We start from the raw sequence: 21,237 nt of genomic DNA, 5'->3' as shown, positions 1-21,237 counted from the left end.
CATCTAAAGTGTATTCACAGCTCATTATGTTATCGCAAGAGCGGTTTACTTGGAAGTGAAGAATATCCAAGAACCCTGTAACCCCTGTAATAGACATTGTGTGTACATAACACTGTATGGGTGTCCGACTTGATATGGCTGGCTACTATGTGTACATATAGAAGATACTGGAGAGCATGCTGTATGATCAGGACCACAAAAGGAACTCAGGCTCTTTATTTACCAAGTAGGCTTACTGTTGAATAACTGTAACCTACTAAGTCATGTCATTGGGACATCGGCTATATTATGACAGCAATTATAGTGATAAACTATAGTGTATCACAGATTATTCTGTGATTCAAGTTTGATGTTAGTTGTTGTGATTGCTCCACAAAGGGAAAAACTTGAGCAGGGACTCAGCTCTGTCCCATCAATGGCCAACATTGACAGTTTGTCATTAGGAAACATCCTCCAACAACAGCCAGTAATCATGGGACGCTGGCCCAATGTTGTTTTTTCATGGTGATTCATGCAGTGTAGTGATCCTTTAGCATCATCTCAAGCATGGTAATTCTTCACTGTGCACTGCACAGGGATAAACGAGGAATAAAAAGAAATCCCCAGAAGCCTTCTATTTCCAAAAACTGTTTTTGTCTTGATTCATTGTCAAGGATATTTTGAGCTTGTCCAGACCTTCTTCTTTCTTTCTTTCTTTCTTTCTTTCTTTCTTTCTTTCTTTCTTTCTTTCTTTCTTTCTTTCTTTCATTTTTTCTTTCTCTATTGTCCTGTAAGTGTTCCAAAGATTGGGTTTATGACCACAAAATGTGCATAGAAAGTGAGTGAGGTTATGGTTTCAGGGATATGCAAACCTTCCTTTGTATGAACAGGCCTGTGGTAAAACTAGATATGTGCTCAGTACAAGGGTACCTCATCTGACATTTAACAGGGCTAAGCACAAACAGTTGCGGAGCAAGGAGCTGTGATTGTATATCACTATCTTTAAACCGATACTGACAATGAACCCTTTTGTACCAAGAGCACATCATTGTACACATCATTTTTGTGAAAATGATACGAAAGGCACCAAGTTGTTGAGTTCTTGTGTTTATTAATTAATTATTGCTGGCTTGCATCACTGCATTCATTGGCAGTAATCTAAATTACACACTCAGGGCCACTTCTGCTGCTGCTTGAAACCCTGTTTCTTTCTTCCATGTTTGCTTTGCCACTTGTACTATCACCGACAGCATCATCTCAGTCTGATTATACGGTATAACCATAGAGATGTATTACAATGTTTGAATATTGTATTTAAGTATAGCGTGGTCTATTCGAAAAAAAGCTCTTAACATGGAGTACTTGAGAACATATCTTCATTATTTACAGTTATACAACTACAAATGATTATTAATGAGCATAAACATGCATACATGCCTACACATACATATCAACATACATAGTCAGGAGGGAGTTAACAGAGGTAATAGCTTAAAATAAAAATGCTAAGGTATTGAAATGTTACTTTGTTTGGCTTTGCTAATGGCTTACGACATTGTGGAGTGTACATTATGAAAAAGAGCAAGTCATATGTTCCATTCTACTGGGTACTTTCTTATGCTTAGTGCTGATTATTTCTCTGGCTATCCAAACCATTTGTATCAATATGGTAGTAAAATATAGATATGTAATAAAAAACTAAATCCAAATATATGAATTCATAAATGTAACCAATTTCTGGAACCTTCATTATCCACATCCTTCTATCCGTGAAACTAAGTTTTCGGTTTTGTTTTCTACTTGCTTTACAAAATGGCTGCAGACACAGCTATGATTAGAAATTAAAACCTTCGAAGAAATCGCCCTTACAAACTAGTCTAAGCTTTGTCCTGTCAAAGATGAAAGTGCAATAGTGCATTCCCACACAGGCTTATCCTAAAAATTTGCATCATCCTACTACGAAAATAATCTAATTGTATATTATGTAATTGGATGAAAAAGGGATCTATTTAAATTGAATTCCGCATCCAGTTACCCCTCCCAGCTTGATTGTAGAACCAAGTTGGAACCCGGATGCCCGCTAGGAGCAATAGGACAAGCAACCCCTTTAAAGGTGTTTGGCCCTCTTGTAGACGAGGAATGCCATGCCACCAACCATAATGACCACAGCAGCCAGGACGCCCACAGCGATTCCCAGTCCCGTTGTGGAGCTGGAATTCCCACCTGAAAGAGCTGTTCACAATACAAGAGAACAAGGTCGCTTGGGTTGTCTTGGGATAGATTATTTCAAAAGCTGCACACCACTCCAATCCCGTAGGACCGGTTTTGCGGATACGATGGGCCTACCACACTGAAACCTGCACTGTGGAATTATTATTGACATTTTTACATTTTTTCCAAGATTTAATTTGCCAACTTTCTTTTTTCCCCGGACCAAATTGATTTAGAGACACATAACAATGGCTGGGTTGATTAAGCTGTGGGTGGTTGGGATTTACTGTTAGAAGACAGGTGTGATTTTTAGTAGCTTTGAACAAAGGATGGCTGCTGTGCAGCTGAACATGTTGCAAAGTGCAGTTTTAACAAAACAGAACAGAATAGTTATTTAACATTCACCCTCAGGCAATGTGTATGTATCGTGGTAATGCCTAAGTTGAGAGTCTTACCTTCCTCTTTGGATGTGACAACTAAAGGAACAAGAGAACATTTGATTAGTTTAGTATTTATCATAGAGTTTATAATATGAATAAAATAAGAGCTATCCTGTGTAGCAAGTGGTTATGAAAAACAACAATCAGAGCGAATCCGGCTTGGCGTTCCAAACACAATCTCTCAGATGTGCTCGCAGTGATGACATCAAACAAATACAAATTATTTTCTATGCCTATGTGTGGCTGAAGTGTGTACAGACAGATTTACCATTCTCAGCTCTTGTAACAATGGGATTTGCTGATGTGAGGGTGGTGGAATTTGTAACTCCATCGTCAGCAATATTATTGACATCTCTTTTTCTCCTTTCGCCACACTCCTGTTAACGAAAATCACAACTCAACACACCCGTTTCACAGGTACACACAGTCAGAGGCCCTTCGAGAGCCTTAAGCACCAGCTTCAAGTTCAAGTTCCAAAACAACGTGATTACTGGGAACCAATCAATGGCTTCTCAGAGAACAAAATGGACTGCAAACACATTTAGCAGAGCACATGGCTCCTGTTATATGGTTACCTACCCCAATTGTTGGAGCCAACCCGGACTAAAAGAAACAACATTACCCAGAAACTGAACCCCTGTCCAGTCCTCTATATCTGAATAATAATAATAATGTTGCCACTGAATGTTGAATGCTATGCATGCAATGATAATCTATTCGGAAAATAGCTAGCTAAATAATCTTGTTGATTTAATTTGTGGTGAAGTGCATTTAGCTCAATCAATTGACTATTCATGCCGGGGGACTTGTGTGCAAGGTGCTGCGGGGATCAGCAGGGGTTTATGGTGTGATGCCAATTAGTAATGTGTTGTACACACATGACTCCCTGAACTATCTGCGCAAGAGGGCTGAGGTTAATAGACAATCATCATCATCCATGGCTTTGATCTTCATCAATCCAAATCACAAACCTTGAATTTGCTGCAGGTGCTAATCTCGCACAGTCTGGTGATGCAGTGCAAATAATAGGTGGACACGGTCTGGTTCTGCTGCTCGATGAAGCGGAACGCGGGGAAGGAGAAGCGAGCATTTTGGTTGTCGCCGTTCATCAGCATGGTCGTGAACTGGTCACTGGAGCACCTGGACTCACACAAAGAAATGATTAAAAAAGACAAAGATAAGATAGATATCTGCATTTCGAACATTGAAACGTCGTTCCTCCAGAAGAGTGTTGAGGGACTTACGAAGAGACAAAGAGGTTGAAGATGCTGGTGTCAGTGGGGTTAGGAGCGGTGGAGGCGTAGCAACGGTCCAGGAGGACGTTGTACCTGATCAGACACAGTAAAGAAGGGGTTATATTATATCAATGGCTGCAGGTCTCAAAATATCAGTTAACATCTGTGTCAATGCCATGATTCTGTCCTTAGGCGTCTGCTTTCGTCAAACACTTATTACTTACGGTTGCTATATTCTGAGTGGCAACCAGAATCAATAATACATATTACAGAAGAAGTAATTTAAATATTTCATTTAATTTATGAAGCACTTTTCATTTGGATGCTACAAAAATTGCGTAGCTGATCTACACAACATGGTCTTCAGGCCTTTATGGGGTTAAAACCTTCCAGGGTATGTGTTTTCCTCCAATGGTCAGGGAGGGAATTTTCGAAAACGGGGATTAGCACACAGCTGGGGTTAAGGAGATACAGGCCATTGCCAGACTGCACACTGCGGGGGTCATTTGGGGAGTTACGAGTTCCTTCATGTAGGGTGGCGATGGGCCATGGATTGATTTCAATTTCTGGTGAAGGGTTTTGGAATAAATCACAGAAAGAGATGGGGAGCCAGTGCAGTGATGCAATTTGAGTAATAATTGCAATATAGACTGCTGTCCCTGTGGTCTGGTGATAGTGTTTGACACGGCTTGAATTTAGTTTCTTACTGTGCGGTCAGGTTAGTTGCCACGACCTGGACAAATACTACGGTTCTCAGCTCTATACCTTCCAGTGGTATGATGAGAGGGGTGGTGTAGTTGATATCCTGTCCACAAAAAAATCATTCATTTTTTTTTTATTGTTTTTTACTTTGTTGAAAATACATTCCTTTTTTCGTGAATTGGTAGGACAGCAGGACATTTTATTTTTCTTCAGTGTGGGAGTATGTGTGGCTGATTGCTGGTTTAAGCAGCCTCACCCAGCCCCAGAGTCAAACTCGGCCAGGTGCGGCTGCTTGAACCAGCCATCATCCACACCCACTCCCCCATTCAGCAGCATGGCCCAACGTTTATTAATTGAAAATGAACTAATCAGTAAACGTGACAAATAAATATAAAGGCATGAGCTGCCCCTACTCAACTGCAAAATAATACGCTTGAAAACAAAACAACAAAATATGTATTTTCTTCATTTGACATTACTTTCTCTTTGTGTTGTTTTAATACGACTTAGATAGCAGGAAATGCAATGGCGTTGCTGACAGTTAAACAAGATATGTGTAACCACAGTATTATGAACTCACGCTGTAGAGCTCCATTTTCAGAGTACTGATGAAGCTCCCATTGTTGTCCGTCACTGCAATGGATGATGTCGCCCTAAAAACAATTGTGTCAGATTGCAGGTGTGTTTATGTGTGGGTGGGTGGATAGGCTGATGAATGCATGCATGCAGGCACGCACGCACGCACATACACACACACACACACACACACACGCCCACGCACATGCACGGCCTGTGTGTATTGCACTCCATGGATACAATAGAGAATTACTTTATTGTTTTGTACGTTTCAAATCACCATCTGGTAGTTTGCGAAGGGAAAATCTGATTATGACCCTTTGTGACACCTCATTGCTGAAAGGATGTCAAACATCCCTGGTGGTTGACTTCTCTACGGGGATCAGAGGAACTTACACGTCCAAGCGGGTGTTGTTGATGAGGTACTCCAAAGGGTAAGAGCAGGAGAAGTAGTACTTCAGCTCTGCGTTGTATGTGACGGTCCCCGTGGTGACGTCGTGGGACCTCACCATGCCGCTGATGTTCACCCTCTCGATGTTGGAGAAGTCTGAGAAGACGCCCGTCCCGACCGCGCTGGTGGTCTGACAAAGGGCCACATAATAAGTCACATGACAGGACGTGTCAAAATAAAAGCCTCCCCATCTGCCGATTCCTCAAGAGGTTTACAAACCACACGGGATCTTTCCATCGACTCACCTTGAAGACGCTCCCACAGGAGTTGGTGGCATTGAGCGGGAACTCAAAGCGTATGACTGGTGGGGTTACACTCTCGTCCATGGTGCCCTTGCACTGCGGGTCGTCCGACAATTTATTGAGAATGAGCAGAGATTCGTTGTAGCCGGTGAAGACCACAGGGCAGAGAAGGATGGCCAGGGAAATTGTAGATGTGCCACATTCCACTGAGATGTCATTGTATTCTGTGGGGGATAAGTCGAGCCGGCTTGTTAAGCTACCATTATGTCTGCCCATTATCATGGCGGCCCCCTCTTTCTGTTTTCTTTCTGAAGGTTTCTTCCTTAAAAATTAAGGGAGTTTTCCTTTGCCCTAAAGAAGGCTTAGGGTAAATGTGGGGTATGATATTGCCGGTGAAGCCCTTTGGGGCTGTACAGGATTGAACAAAGAGATAGTAAGGGCTTCAGAAATAAGTCAGGGATAAGCTTGGCATCTTAGGTATTGGAAAGTTTCACTTTATACTATTTCCCTTGCATCTGAGTATCATGTGTAAAATAAGAAGATCGAAAAAGACTGCTACTTAGATAAGACAAGTACACAAAACAAATACAAACTAATATTCGTATTTTAAGAAGGTGACATCTGAGGTGCTTTAGGTAAGGTTGAACTATTTTCCATATTAATAACAATATACAAATAACAATATACAGAATACAGAAGAAAATCTTCTTAGAAACCTCTCTCAAGCAAGATGATACAAGTCTGCTACTGTTAAGATAATATAATGTATGATAATATAAAGTAAGTATGAATAGCCTACCTGGACTTCTGTAAGTATCTCCACAGTCAGACAATACCAATTGATGGCTTTTGAGTACCATAGAGCCCAAGAGTAGACTGATGAAAAGGTACATTCTTGCTTCTTTGTTGAATTTCTTTTTATAGTTTTGCTATCTTTTTGTCCGTTTTTTTAAGTCTCAATTACATCACAGGAGAACCAGCAGGAAAAAAAGTTGGGCAAAATTTCAGAAAAAAAATGATTTGTAGATACCTCGGCCAACAGGCAATAGTAACTGTGACACTCCTTACTTTCCTCTACTGCCAGTCTTTCAACATTATATGTGAGTGGTGAAAGTGCATTCATAATGGGGGGTGGAGTCATTGTCAATGTAGTCTGGCGTATCCCCCTTGTGTTCATTGTTTGAAAACGTCCATTGTATTTGCAGAAGCATGGACCATACCCTTAAGGCAAAACTTGTGAAACCAAACTCACTTCTGAACTGCGTCTTCAGTTCAGAAGGTGAATCAATGGATCACTTCCTTTTGTGGCAGGCCTTCAAATGGAGATTTCATACGCAAATACGACCCTTCAATTACTTAGCAAAAAGTCCCTGGAGATGGTGCACAATACTTTGGTGGTCCTTTCAGTTGACTATGTGTCTTGGCAAAAAACCCAGTTCATTCATAATAACCCGAAAAAAGGAAAAGTGTGGAAACTTTTCCTGACCTAAGGGACAGAAATAGCACCAAATAAGGGTATTCCAATAATTACATTGTGAGAAAAGGTACACCAGAAGCTGAGCCTACGGATAGTGCTCATTAAATGTCAAACACTTTACACATTGGCATTTGCATAGTGCAAAAGGTGACAGGAGACACACTTGCCGTTTGACTTTTAATGTCTTCTAGTTAGAAATGAAAAATGGGCGTAGCTATTTTGATTTAAGAACCTTTAATTTTTCGACCTTTCCGTTAAACAAAGGAAATGGATATATTAAAAGTGTGTGTCTGTGTGTGTTTCTCTGTGTGCGTGTCTGTGTCTGTGTGCCTGTGTATGAATACATTACATAGCTGTTGCTACAAATATAGCTTCTAGCTGTAGAAAGCCTGCATTACTCGAGTAAGCTCACAATTGAGTAAACAGTTAAGCCCAATGTGTGTGCACTAAAATTTCTGCTCAATGGGTGAATTCCAATAGGAACCAGACAAATTGCTCAACTGGAATGAATGTTTATGGATTTTTGAGTGCAGGCGAAGGCAAAGACATTTAAAAAGACAAAAAAGGGCCACCGATTTTAATGTCTGTTGAATTATACTAACGCTCATTCAAACCGACATCACAATATAAATTAAATTGCTTCTTATATCGAACCCATGGTTATTTTGCTAGTGTAACCTAACTGCTGCAATTCCCATTTCAAGTTAATATTTGCAATACTATACTTTTATCTAGCCTACAGTGTACATGACAATCAGGTTGAAACAGATTGAAAGACAGGCTACATTTAACTCACAATATCGGCAATTCTCAAAGGCTGTATTTGTACGCTTCATTTGCACAAAGTTGTAGCTGTTAAGTTAGAGCAGGTGGGATCGATTGTCACAGGATGTAAATGGTTGGCAGATGATTTTAAATATTGTTTAATTATTAAATAACCGTTAAACATAATTCTTTATTAGGGAATGAAGTTACCTAAGAAACTAAAATAAATAAGTAGGCCTATAACAACAAAAGAAAGACATTGAATAGGTGCACAATCCATCAGGGAAGTTGCTAAGCCAAAACCTTTGCTCTGGTGGAGAATTTGAATGGTGAGTTGATTGGCAATGGTCTGCAAGCCTTCAGCGAGGCATTTGGCTGATCCTCTTTCCTAAAGTCCAATCCCACCTGTTTATATCTTTTAATGGATTGTTAACATTTGTTCAACTGAACTCAAACAATGTTGCACAATGGTTACTGGTATCTAGTAACCAATGGGTATCAAGTCGTCCGAGTTTCTCCGCACCCTCTTCATTGCTTGATATAGCATGAAATACCTCATCAAACAGGTGGCTCATCTTTCATAATAAAGGTTAATGAAAAACATCCTTCCTCCTGGGTGTAACCAACAGGATGTTTCTCGTACAGCGCCTGTCAACTGGTCGACAAAACAGCAACACCACGCCTACATCAAAGCCTTCTGTCAAATAAATAAGTCCTCTTCTAACCGATAACATCATGAGGTCAAGGAAAGATGTGAAGGAGGATTCTTAAGAACTTAGGAAAATACAACTGCGGTGCCAAGAGAATCCAACTGCACCGCCGGGCTATGTCATTGTGCGACGGCGGCTGTTATGGACTTGGGCCTTGTCTGTCACACAGAAGAAGATTAAACGTCCTCCCTGGACTCTGGATCACTCAAAATTCTATGTTTTTATTGAAAGAACATCACCCGTTACATACGCATAACATAAAAGCCCAGATGTCTTCACAACCCAAAGGCATTTATTCAAACAACATGAAAGTTGATTGGTTTCAGGGGGAAGTTAGCAGCCTCAATATCAATCACAATGAAAACAATATTAAACGTTGCATTGAACGTTGTGATCTAAACGCATATTATTTCAGTAACAACCTTAAAATGTTGCATTTGCCACACCAAAAACAAACGTCCATCTTTTTTGGCTGACAGCCACCACTTTTCCTTCCAATCAGGGGCACTGTACCAGTGAATGCTCATTATCGGGTCGTTATCGGGGCATATTGACTCACAACCTATTCTCTCGTTTTATTTTGGAGAACAGGCTGATTTATCCTGTTTGATTTTCATGGGCAACAGAAAGGCTCAGAGAAAGTGTTATGGTTTTCTTGTTTTTTCAATCATTCTCCGAAAACGGGTGCTTTATCCATAACACCACATGCCTTGTAAATATGAGAGACGGCAATCGCAATCTTAAATACTTCAACATTTGCTAGATGGAAGTCTGGTTGGCTTTATGATCCGGTTGAACCAAGGAAGGATTACTCGTCTTACCAATTTTCTCTTTTTATTTAACTTGCTATATTGAAAACACACAAAACAACCACCAGAATGTGAATGTGTCCAAGCAAACATTAATAGGAGGTTTCAGAAAATGAAGGTCAGGTTTGATTGCTCAAACCTTTTCCCATGCTAATGTTGAAAAATAATATCCTGATGCAAGGAAGGAAGGAAGGAAGGTCCTTTCAAGTTATTGTGCGACTGGGCAAACTTTAATCTTAACTCCCAAGTACAAATTGAAAAGTTTGCAAATGCTTTGTACAACATGTCAGAAAGCAAAGTCCCTCAACATTGTATAATACAGATATAGAAGAGTGTCATTGGTCTACTAAGGTAGGACATCGGCACATAGTACAATTGTCTCAAGCTAAAATGTAGCTACAACATCTTTGTATTAATAGATTAATCATCACAATACCTTCCTAATTATTTTCAAGAAATAAATTAAAGACTCATTTTAATCATTACATTAATATGGTTTAAAAAGTGAACTCTAAGAAGCACCTCAAGCACATACGTATTTTCATTTTCCGTCACGTGAAATCCATACCTTAGGCACTTTATCCATCATGCGTTATCAAACCATCAAGGGAGAAACTGTACACCTACTGTAATGTCCTTCCGTTGTGTGGCCCCTTTGTTATGGTTATGTTAGTTACACCAATCCCTACGTATAATAAGTAAATATAGATCCGATACCCTGCAAGTGAAAGCTGTTGAGCTGAGGTATTGACTTAAGTTAGGTAAACCTGTACAGTGCTTATACCCATGCAGAAAAACAGTTGGATTGGTCACAGTGCTGGTAAAACGACAAAAAATAGGTACACAGTACAATGCACATGTGGACGTCTTCTACAGTCCTAAACAGTTATTATTTAATCTAAATCAATATTAAAAACCACCCTTTAAACCACAACATGATGAAGCAGTGACTGGGGCCATATTGGATGAACAGTGTACCCCTGTAGCTCCGGTGTGTTTGGATTGCGGGGTCTCGATTAAGGCGCTTGCTCAGTTGAACGCAGGGTTTCGAGCCCCCGACACGATGCCGGCGGGAACGCTCTTGCCCCTGAGGAGGGTGAGCGACAGTACGAAGAAGCACACGCTCACCACGCCGAGGATGACCACGCCCGAGAGGAGGGCGCTGGTCACCGCGTTAATCCGGAACGCAGGGGGGGACGGCTGGCCTGGTGGGGGGGGGGGTTACGTTCATTATAACGTCATGTTAGTATTGATGCCCGTCTATCCATCTCACACTAGTGCTTTGCTTTATATTCTACACAAGCTATTTGTTTGTAATCTGTGAAAGAGATGGGGCACAGAATAGTATAGTGGCTTGCGTGTCACCCTCATAGCCGAAAGGTTCTATGCTCAAACCCCGATGTCTCTGGACTCTACCTGTAGGCCCTCACTGAGATGTCCTAACCCCTACCTGTTCATTGATGCAACGCATGTGAACAGAAAATCATGTGTCATTCACTTTGGATGAAACATGGTAATTCATATATTTGTAAGTTAATAGAATTGGAACTACTTTGTCCTATAAACTATTGATGAATATAGTAAAGGGAACTCTCAACCGAATGTCTTACCCAGTTGTGAGTTGTTGGTGGGCGTTTCATCTGTGAAACAAAGAAAATACCATTAAAAGATCAACACAGAAACTTAGTTACTGGTTTGTTATGCGATGCAAGCCAAGGACCAGTGGATTGTATAACAGTATAGGAGTCACCACCACACCCATGGGCTGTCAGGGGAGAGGCGTGTACAGTCGGCTATCTTAGACACCTGAAAAATAGCTTTGTTAGACAATTCTCCAAACCTTCACATCGCTGTACTCGACTGTGTGGAACAACATTTGAGGAATTGTTCAATATTTATCTGTGTTTCATGCTCTCATTCGCAGGCGAACAAGCGGTTAAAAATCGACCTTGGTATGAATAAAACAAATTTCAGATTATCGGCATACGAAGAATATGCAGTTTCATGACTTGTAATTATTTCATTGATGTGGGATACCCATAATGAACAATCACATTCAACGTGAAATAACCCGCACCTGTTAGCGATGAGCTATTGTTTTTAATTTCTGTTTAAATATAAACAATTCATGAATCCATCAAAGAACACCTTGACACTTGGCTAATCTATGCTTTCGTTGACGATCACGTCATTTCGGTGGCCCCTACTGGCACCTTACACAGTACAGGCCACTGTAGTCACTGGAAAGGGAGGGTGGGGTGTGTGTGGGGGGGAGGGATTCAGTTGGTTCCAAAGTGCAAGTGGCCGAGCCAATTTTACTCAACCTTTTAATGTGTGTAAATATACTTGGCTAAATGTTTTTGGCTATAAGAGCACTGAGGAATGAATTTCGGTTTCTTTGGAGAAGTTGGGCTACAGGTATAAGTGGCTATTAATAATAATAATAATAATGATAATGCATTTTATTTTAAAAGCACCTTTCAATGTACCCAAGGACACTGTACAAATAAATTGCATATGGTCAATGAAAGTACATACATAGTCAAATCAAAGTCACACACATGATCAGATAACACTGACAATATGGACATAGTACACTCAGACAGGGACAAAAAAAAGAGAAGAAGTGTACAGGATGGACATGGACACAGGCTGGGTACATATAAAGGCATAAATGCAGAGGGAAAACACGCTCAGAGGGAGGTACAGTCATGACATTTGCGAAAGAGTGCACACAAGATGTAGAGATGAAAACTAAGAAAATAGGAAAGAATGTAATGAGATAGTGCAAGTAGAATCAGGGGGCGGAAAGGAACGCTGAACTATTGGCAAAGGTAGAGGGAGATGTTCTATAGTACCACTGCGGGTGATGATTGGTCCTGCTGTAATCACTGCATTTCCAGAGGCTGAGGGAAGGGCCTCCTTCCCATCTAGGAGGTCCCTCTTTCTTCTGCTTCCACAAATCTGTCATTTCAGGATATAATGTTATATTTATCTGATATTATGCATATCATGTATAATGTACCAATACAGTTACCAATGTGTCTGATACAGAAGACCAATATGTTACTCATTCAAAACACATGTATTTTTGAGTATACATTTGAATACAACAGTATTCAAATGAGGTGATAGCTCTTTGAAAGGGCATGAGCAGGTATCCAGTCTTCCATATTTTATTTCAGTATCTTCAAGAGAAACACATTTTTCTGACTGCTTCAATAGTTGAACGGCCTCTCAAATGTTGTATTCATCATATTCAGAAATGTGATGCTTTCATGACAGTCGTGGCGAGCCATATAAGCCCACACTGCCATTGTTAGCCTCACCGGCATTAGCATCGGGCAGTCGTCGGATCGGCACAGCTTGGTGACGCAGTGCAGGAAGACGGTTGACATCTTCTGGTTCTTGTGCTTGACAAAGCGGAACACCTCGAAGGCAAAGCGTCCCATTTGGCTTTTCCCATTCTCAAACACTGTGGTCTGGGGGTCCTTATCACAGCTGAGGTGAGAGAAAAGAAAGGAGGAAGGAGACAGAAAAATATATGAGCTGTCAATGGTCACTAGTCAAAACAAGATTGAAGTCTTTTATGTTTGCTTTAGCTTTCTGCTAAATCTTAAATACTTTACCTTTATTTTACTAAAATGCCTTTTTAACTTTCCCTTTATTTTCTATTTTTACCAGAAAAATACATGACATTTGCTGAGGTTGTTTGTTGTTTGCCTTTGGTTCTGGGCTAGAGTCCTAGAATATTGTAATAGATTGTCCTTAAGGTCGGGTTGTGGTCCCGACTTGGGTTCCAGAGTCTGTTGATCTGATCTTAAATAACTTTCAATTTAATTTTCTCACTTTCTTAAATACATTGCACTTTCCTTTTTAACTTTCCCTTTATTTTCTATTTTTACCAGAAAAATACATGATCTGATACCAGAGAGAAAGGATAAGGGTTTGAGACCAATAATCACTGAATATACGAAGAATTGTGTTTAACTCTTTTGAGAAGAGGTGTATAACTGTCCGTCCACACCAGAAGCCAATTGAGCGACCAAATCGCCGGAAGTCATTCACTTTCTATGGGCAAGAGCGACCAAAGCGACCAAAGCGACCAACGCTACCAGCGGCCAAAGTTGAGCGACCAGAGCGTCAAAAAGAAGTTGAAAACTTTTTAACTTTATGCAAATGACTATTATTCGCTTCAGCGGCCAAACACTGACAGCCAATCGGAATGTAGACGCTCTTCGCTTGCGTGGATCCCAGGGAACATCGGCAGACACTTTGGTTCCTACCTACCTTTATTCACTCACTGAACAAAATGTCGGCTGAAGTATTAATCGCGGCTGTAACTGGGCACCCGGTGTTGTACGAACCCACCCCTTTTCAGTTCAGAGATCGAAACGCCGTAGTGGTTTGGATATCAAGTGATGATAAGCGGGAGTATTTATAGGCTACATCTAGAACGTTCGTATTTAAGCGGGAATCATTTTAATTTGCTCTCCATGCCACCAATCTAACCAACCAATCGCGTGTAGCATGCTTTAAACAAAACCAAAAAAGTTTTTGAAATCGTCACATAAACAAACTAATCGACAAGACGAGGGATAAATGACAAGGGATATATCTAGTCTAGATAGATAGAAAGCCTAGTCAAGTCTTTATTAATACCAAACGACACAAATCGTCGGGAATCCATTTAGGTGGTTCGGCCCACACAGGACAGTAGCCTACAAGACCACACAGAACAAGTCTGACTGGACATACACACAATACATCACATTAAAACTAGACATGCGTTGATAGATAGATAGACAGAAAAGCCTAGATAGATCGATATGTTCCATTATTTGCCTTGCGGAGCCAACCAGTCCTGTGCGCGTATGCAAATTAGCCATGTGCGCGAATGTCTATTTGTTTTGAATGCGACGAATGAGTGCAGATCATGATTTGCAGATCCAGATCAGTGAAACATATTTTAACTACTACAGCACGCAGGGTTTTTTGTTCTCGGTTGTAATTAGCCTACATTTTAGGATTTTTTTTGTATTGGGGGGAATCACTGTCCTACTTGTTGTCGACGCACTTTATCGAACAAGCAAAACCGTCTCGGCAATATGGCCAAGGTGTATGGGAGAGTTCACTATTTGATATGGCTGTCTGTAGGGCCTACTAAACGCATACGGCTCCTTTAAATGCGTCTGCATAATTGAATTGTACGTCATGAGCGACTTGAGCGACCAAAGCGAACAGAAAAATTCGCAGCGAAACTTTGTGAGCGACCAAAGCGTCTTTGACGCTTTGGTCGCTCCTGGTGTGGACGTACAGTAAGGGTTAGACCTGAGTTTGTTTGTATAAGGGTTAGAGTCCTGAGTTTGTTTGTATAAGGGTTAGAGTCCTGAGTTTGTATTTGTATAAGGGTTAGAGTCCTGAGTTTGTGTGTGGGTGGAATTCTGAGACCGAGCTCCGTGGGAGACGTTTCCAAGTTCTGTTTGGGTTAGAGTCCTAGAATCTGTATTGGAGTTCCAGAGAAAGGACCAAGTTCCTTTAAGTCGGGTTGTAGTCCCGACTTGGGTTCCAGAGAGACTGTTGATCTGATCTTAAAAATTGCACTTTCAATTTTACTTACTAAAAAGCCTTTTTAAACTTTCAATTTAATTTTCTCTTAAATACATTGCACTTTATATTTTACTCATTTCTTTGCATATGTTTTCTTTTATTTATCTATTATTTTATTTTATTGTATGACAATGTTTATATGTGAAGCGCTTTGAGTCTGCCTTGTGTATGAAAAGTGCTATATAAATAAAGTTGCCTTGCCTTGCCTTGCCTAGTCATGAGCAACCTCTAGAAATAAGTAATAGAACCCGACACAGGGTCCAAAATTTAACTTTAACCCTTTCTACCGGCCAAGCAGTGTAACCCTACATATTTTAACTATCTGACAATGGCTGGTGTTAACTTTGAGTTCACTCAGTTAATTTAAAGTTCCTCTGAGTTAATTACGATCAATAGAGTTAAATAGACTGAGGATGTTTGTTTGCAGTTACCTGAAGAAGAGGTCGTAGCGGAGATCGTCGTTGGGGTTCCCAGAGGGAGTGGTGTAACAGTAGTCCATCAGGACATTCCATCTATTGAGGAGAAAGGGCCACACAACAGCCACCTGTCAAGGTCTTCTTGACCTGAGTCACGTCATGAGCTGAACTACAGGTAAGACAACCAGATTGAAAAAAGGACTTGAAACCCTTCTTCTGGAAGCCACCCCAAAAGGAACAACTGTCATTTGGCCAATTATTGAATCGCTTCCAAAAAACGGTAAAAATGCGGTGACTAGGTCTCAAAGTGATAAAAAAGAGTCATAACCACTCTTGAGTTTAATATATATTTGTTTGCATGATGCTTACGTACAAATAAGAAAAGCTATTTCATAAGTGGCCTGTATCCGTCGAAAATAACGAAACATTATCAAGGCAATCCGGCCCTGTGCAGTTCTCAGGTAGACAAAATCAGAGACCCCATTAACACACCTAGCAACCAGTGTTTGCGTTAATAGCTCCTTCATCACAGTTCATGTCCATTCTCAACACATTTGAGACAATGACTCAGGGTTTATTTTACATGTAATAAAAAATGAGGATGTCCTTAAAGTAGGTCATCATAATCCTATTGTGTGGTAGTCCATTGGGTTGGCTTACCACTTCATATTATTTTACCCAGTGTGAAGAACGCACACGATAGGGAGTGGTTATCTATGTTATGAAGAGATATTGTGTGACTGGAATGAGTAATATGTGCTCCTTATAACTGTAAAGCCCCTTGGATTATTGAAAGGCGCTGTATAAAGCAAGTGTATTTTTTTTTATTATATGCTGGATTTAAGATATATAATAATTACAGATAAAAGACACATTTCTCGGGCCAGGGATACTGCACAGAAAGCCTTATACTCACTTTATGTCTTCATAAAAGGGATAGGATGGGGGAGTCGATTCGAACTTGGGTTCAATGTAAGGGTTTTTTCCAGGGCAAATAGATTAGATACTGAAATTGTATTGACTGAGACTGTCAATACCAATATTCCCTGCCAATATTTAACTTGTTAAAACTCATTTGCAAACAAGATTATAAAAATTAAATACTATAATAATTAAAGGAGAGCGTCCAACCTCATCATTCATCAAGCAGTCCTACTATGTTAAAGCAGAACTTCTGGGGGGATACGGCACAGAGCCTGCGCCAAAAATGCAAGGGGCGGAGTTACACCTTGATTCCTGTTTCTTCACGTTGATATTGTACCAAAGAAAACTTAATTTGTGAGTAAATTGAGTTTTCAGTAGGAATTCTCATCATTGTATTCGTTTAGTGGCCTGTCTACACGGTGTTGATTTGAAACCATAGACATTTTTCTTACAGTTTACTTCCTCCACCAACTTGATTGGTCGAAACAAATATTAAAACAAGGAAAGTGAAACGCTACATTCACCCAAATTTGAGGACTTATGCCATTTGTGAGAATAGATTGAACCCTATTCTGAACTCCTGTTCAATTCAGTTGTATTAAATGGAAAAGTGTAGACCAGTGTTTGTGAAATACCTTCTGTCGAGGTTAGAGGCTCTCACAGCTGCAAACACACGTGTCTTCAGTGTGAGTCCCGCCATTGGGATGGACAGCTGCTGAACGTACGTCGAGTCCTGAACGACCACAACAGAAAGGTTCATTCAGCTGTAATGGTTTTACCCTCTCTCTCACTTTCTGTCTCTCCTCTCCCATTTTCGCCCCTGTGCAACGATAAATCGGTGCATATCTACTCCATCAACATAGATTATCTAGTCGCCATTGAGTCTTGTTCAGGGGCCACCATTTGAATGGACTCAAGCGGACCAATGAGGTTGCAGTTAGCTCTGAATACAGGATGATTCAGGTTAAAACTGCGGCCATTAAGGGATTAGAGGCAATTTGTCCTCCGCTTTAGAAAGTATACAAAAGGATTACGAATTCTATGAATAAAACGTAAAACGCCTCAAACGCCCTATATAAATGCCATTTTATTTATACAGCAATACATTTTCATTCAAACCCTGACAATAATAGAATATTATAAAAACAACCGACGATTAGGTCCAAACCTACAGGTCAGTGTGGTGTGGAACTTACGTTGTAGAGCATCAGGTTCAAGGTGCTGATGAAGGTACCATTGCTTTCCTTCACGGAGATGGCTGCGGCTGACCTTTGTGACAAAAGAGCAGAGCTTTGTTGAGCTGACCGACAACTGAGAGCTGGAACACCAATCAAGGACATTTCGGTCTCAATTTTTGCTGAAAGTGGATTCGAGTCAAACCGGGAAAAAAAAGAAAAAATGACTTACAAAAACTCATTCTGTAAGTCATGAATCAATAGTTAGGAATTTGCCGTGCAGTCAACATTGATCTATACAGCAATCCCGTTTTCTTTGTCCCGTATGTTTCATCTCTCACAATTATCTTGAGTTAAACATTTGTAGCAAGCATACGATTGTTTGCACACCTTTTTTCCAAAGGCACAATTTAACATTGAGCATTTTAGTTGAAACACGCAACGTGTTGTTTGTGTGTAACTCACGAGGCCAGCTGAGTGTTGTTGACCAGGTACTCTAGAGGGTAGCTGCAGCTGAACTTGTAAAGCAAGCCGGGCAGGTAACTGACGATAGTGGGGGGGTCCGGCGTGTCGATGTACCCCGAGACGTTGCCGATCTGCACAAGCGACAGGTTCCCATAGGCGTTGGGCCCCTGACCTGTGGAGACCTGCGGTGAAGCCAGAGGACACTCAGCTTTTCAATGATCTACCCCCCCTCCGCAATACTGCTGGGGGGATTGCATCGTACCATTCGGGAATACAAATGCGCTGTGCCACGGTGGGAATCCCCAATCCCCCGTCTCTCCCTGTCTGTCCTCTGATGCCAGAGAACGTTTGGGAACCCTGCCCGACTCATGACTGTAAATGATAGGAGCAGAGGGGGAACAAAGAGCTAATGCAATCAAACACACTCTGCGCTGGGAAATAAAAGGCTTTCAGGTGGAAAGTAGGGGCCACCATAACAGGCCGCCGGTTCCATCCATTCAACGATCAACCTATTTTTTGTAGCCTCAGTGCTGCTTGAAAAAAAGATGGTATTACCTGCCTATTTTAATCATATACAATTTCAGGATTTGCCAAATGCTGTACGGTGGACAATAGCCTTACTATTTTTTATTAATCCTACCAATCAACCAACCCATAACCTGATTCAAGGTTTAATGTGAACCGCAGAACATTTGTTAACAAAGAACAAAATATGGGAGTAAAGGAAGTAACCTAGGATTGACCATCAGTATTGAAGTGGCAAAGCAACACAGTATATCCTGTTAATATCAACATAATTTTGAATTTCAGATTTGATCCATTATGTGGATGGAATAGGCCACATGGAATAGGCCTACTAATGTTCAGTTCATTATTCTGTTTGATGTTGCATGGCTGTAAAAGTCCCTGAAGACCTTTTAACGTTACGTTGAACATAATCTTGATAAGCAAATCTTGATCTTTTATAAACCGAAACATCCCTTTAAGGGATTTTAGATCTAGCGTAGCTGAATCTGAAAACCCTCAAAATACCGTCACCCATTTTGTCTCTGTAAGTATTGACAGAGGAACCCACCCTTTAAAGCTGAATACTACACTGCTGTTTCTATGAGATAAGAACCACGGCCTTCTCTCCTTACCACCAGGGCGTTGCCGCAGGACTCCAGCGTCGCCAGGCTGATGCTAAAGAGCACTACGGTGGGGAAGGTGTTGTTGTTGATGAAGCCGCGGCAGTGGGCGTCGCCGTGGCGACCATTGAGGGCCAGGTCCGTGTCAGTGTAGCCGGAGAAGAGGACGGGGCAGAAGTTGATCTTGAGCGTGATGGTCTGTACCCCGCAGTACACACTGATGTCCCTCTCAGCTGCCGGACACCCACACACACACACACACACACACTCACGCACGCACGCACGCACGCACGCACGCACGCACGCACGCACGCACGCACGCACGCACGCACGCACGCACGCACGCACACACACACACACACACACACACACACACACACACACACACACACACACACACACACACACACACACACACACACACAAAAACTGGCATCAGACCCAAAAGTTGCCCTTTTCTTTGTAATATATTATCTTCATTATGAATATTAACTACAAGAAGCAAATGTGGAGCAGTTTGGACAGATTTTGGTTATGGTGATAAATAGTTTGTATAATGTGTCAAATAATGGAAATACACTCCATTAAAATGTCATGTCAAAGATCCATCATATTTACGAAAATGTAAATATGATGAATGTTGAGACATGATATCAATTGTATTTAATTGTGTTACATCGATGAAACTTTTAGGAAAAGCAACTTACAATGAAGGTGAAAACTTTGCATTTGTGTCCAAAAAGTAAAAAGTTGAATAAGCCCATTATTAAGATAGGTAGTAGTATATGCAGCTTACATATGAAGCTATTTAAATGGTCATCTATGATGGCTGCTTCTTAAGATAGGTATTTCTTACCAGGAAAGCGACTGTGGAAGTTGGCATCACAGTTGTATCCATTGAACTGACTTCCAACTGACAAGACCTTGATAAACAGTAATAGAATCAACAATATTTGCTCCATTTCAGCACCTGGAAGACAACGAGCAGAAAAGCTGTTTAGAAGTATAACACAGATGAGGTGAATAATATATGTCTAGACAATTTACGACATTGAAGTTGAAAGACAACGTTAAACTTTTCAAATAAACACTAAAAGAGAGGTAAAAGGTTGTTCTACTTCACATATCATCGACCTATACAAACATGAAATATAACCGAAGGACGACCTAACATAAAAAACGGTTTCCCTGTGAAGGAAACAACTCCAGCAAACCATCGCCACCGACCGCATCCCCATCCCCATCCTCATCATAAAATGCATTCATCTGATCACAAATATCTGCCTCGCATCGTGCCTCGCGTCATCCGTCCAATGAAGGTGGTGTGAGGGAGACTGGATGTGGCTAGACAGTGTCGTCCTCGCTCCCCGTTCCCCGGCAACTCACCCTGAAGCCTGCCCCGCTTAGCGGTTCTCCATATGTCTGGGACTGCCACCGGTGGTCGAATGGCACGGCCAGCATCCCCGGTCGAAGACTAGAAAACGGCACTGAGGATCAGGTGAGGGGGGCGGTAAAAAGAGGGATCCCCACACATAAGAGGTTCATTATTTCAACATGCCAGTGGTGGTGGGGGTATCGGTGGAGGGGGTCTTGGTTTGGGGGCTTTGGATTGTTGGGCGCTCATGGGAAGGGCCGCCGACAGGTTGAATTGTGTTTATACAAATCCCTTTCACGGCGGCAGGGAAACATGAGCAGCTTTTTGAAGTTTCCCACTCATATCCTTCTTGGCCCAATCTGCCCCTGTCCACTGCGCACAAATGGTTTAACGCCGTATGAGGTCCAGTAGCTCCGAGCGGGTGTGTGTGTGTGTGTGGGGGGGGGGGAGTGGGGAGTGGAGGGGGGGGGGGGGGGAATTATCTTTTCATCGCTTCATTGGCTCCTGGCTTGCTGACTGAGCGGACCCCCCCCCCCCCCCCCCCCCGA

At 41.4% G+C, this 21,237-nt stretch overlaps 2 protein-coding genes across 2 annotated transcripts; both read right to left on the bottom strand.

Moving 5' to 3' along the window:
• Positions 1-1,070: 1,070 nt before the first annotated feature.
• On the bottom strand, positions 1,071-6,904 carry LOC115546561 (zona pellucida-like domain-containing protein 1). Its single transcript, XM_030360147.1, has 10 exons — positions 6,636-6,904; positions 5,840-6,060; positions 5,540-5,724; positions 5,148-5,220; positions 4,573-4,670; positions 3,875-3,958; positions 3,602-3,770; positions 2,899-3,007; positions 2,646-2,666; positions 1,071-2,211 (listed from the first exon to the last, which is right to left on the bottom strand). The coding sequence occupies exons 1-10, from the start codon at positions 6,727-6,729 to the stop codon at positions 2,087-2,089; spliced, it is 1,179 nt and encodes a 392-aa protein (XP_030216007.1). The 5' UTR covers positions 6,730-6,904; the 3' UTR covers positions 1,071-2,086.
• A 2,329-nt stretch (positions 6,905-9,233) lies between these two features.
• zpld1a (zona pellucida-like domain containing 1a) lies at positions 9,234-21,008 on the bottom strand. Its single transcript, XM_030362469.1, has 11 exons — positions 20,701-21,008; positions 20,171-20,284; positions 19,327-19,547; positions 18,188-18,369; positions 17,744-17,816; positions 17,183-17,280; positions 15,639-15,719; positions 12,927-13,098; positions 12,456-12,561; positions 11,208-11,237; positions 9,234-10,802 (listed from the first exon to the last, which is right to left on the bottom strand). Exons 2-11 carry the CDS (start codon positions 20,274-20,276, stop codon positions 10,627-10,629), a joined length of 1,245 nt encoding a protein of 414 aa, XP_030218329.1. The 5' UTR covers positions 20,277-20,284; positions 20,701-21,008; the 3' UTR covers positions 9,234-10,626.
• Between the last annotated feature and the right edge of the window lie 229 nt (positions 21,009-21,237).

Source organism: Gadus morhua, chromosome 7 (genome assembly GCF_902167405.1).
Source record: "Gadus morhua chromosome 7, gadMor3.0, whole genome shotgun sequence".
Taxonomy (NCBI): Eukaryota; Metazoa; Chordata; class Actinopteri; order Gadiformes; family Gadidae; genus Gadus; species Gadus morhua.
This window is presented reverse-complemented; position numbering and strand designations above follow the sequence as displayed.

Bases quoted from the DNA above. Each gene is read 5' to 3' on its own strand.
- LOC115546561 (XM_030360147.1), bottom strand. From the start codon at position 6,729: ATGTACCTTTTCATCAGTCTACTCTTGGGCTCTATGGTACTCAAAAGC. The intron at 6,061-6,635 runs GTAGGCTATTCA...TATCCCCCACAG, and splicing joins AGATACTTACAGAAGTCCAG to AATACAATGACATCTCAGTG. The intron at 3,959-4,572 runs GTAAGAAACTAA...GTGTCTGATCAG, and splicing joins GCAACTAACCTGACCGCACA to GTACAACGTCCTCCTGGACC.
- zpld1a (XM_030362469.1), bottom strand. From the start codon at position 20,276: ATGGAGCAAATATTGTTGATTCTATTACTGTTTATCAAGGTCTTGTCA. The intron at 13,099-15,638 runs GTAACTGCAAAC...CTCTCACCTCAG, and splicing joins CGCTACGACCTCTTCTTCAG to CTGTGATAAGGACCCCCAGA. The intron at 11,238-12,455 runs GTACTATAGAAC...TTTGTTTCACAG, and splicing joins ACCAATCATCACCCGCAGTG to ATGAAACGCCCACCAACAAC.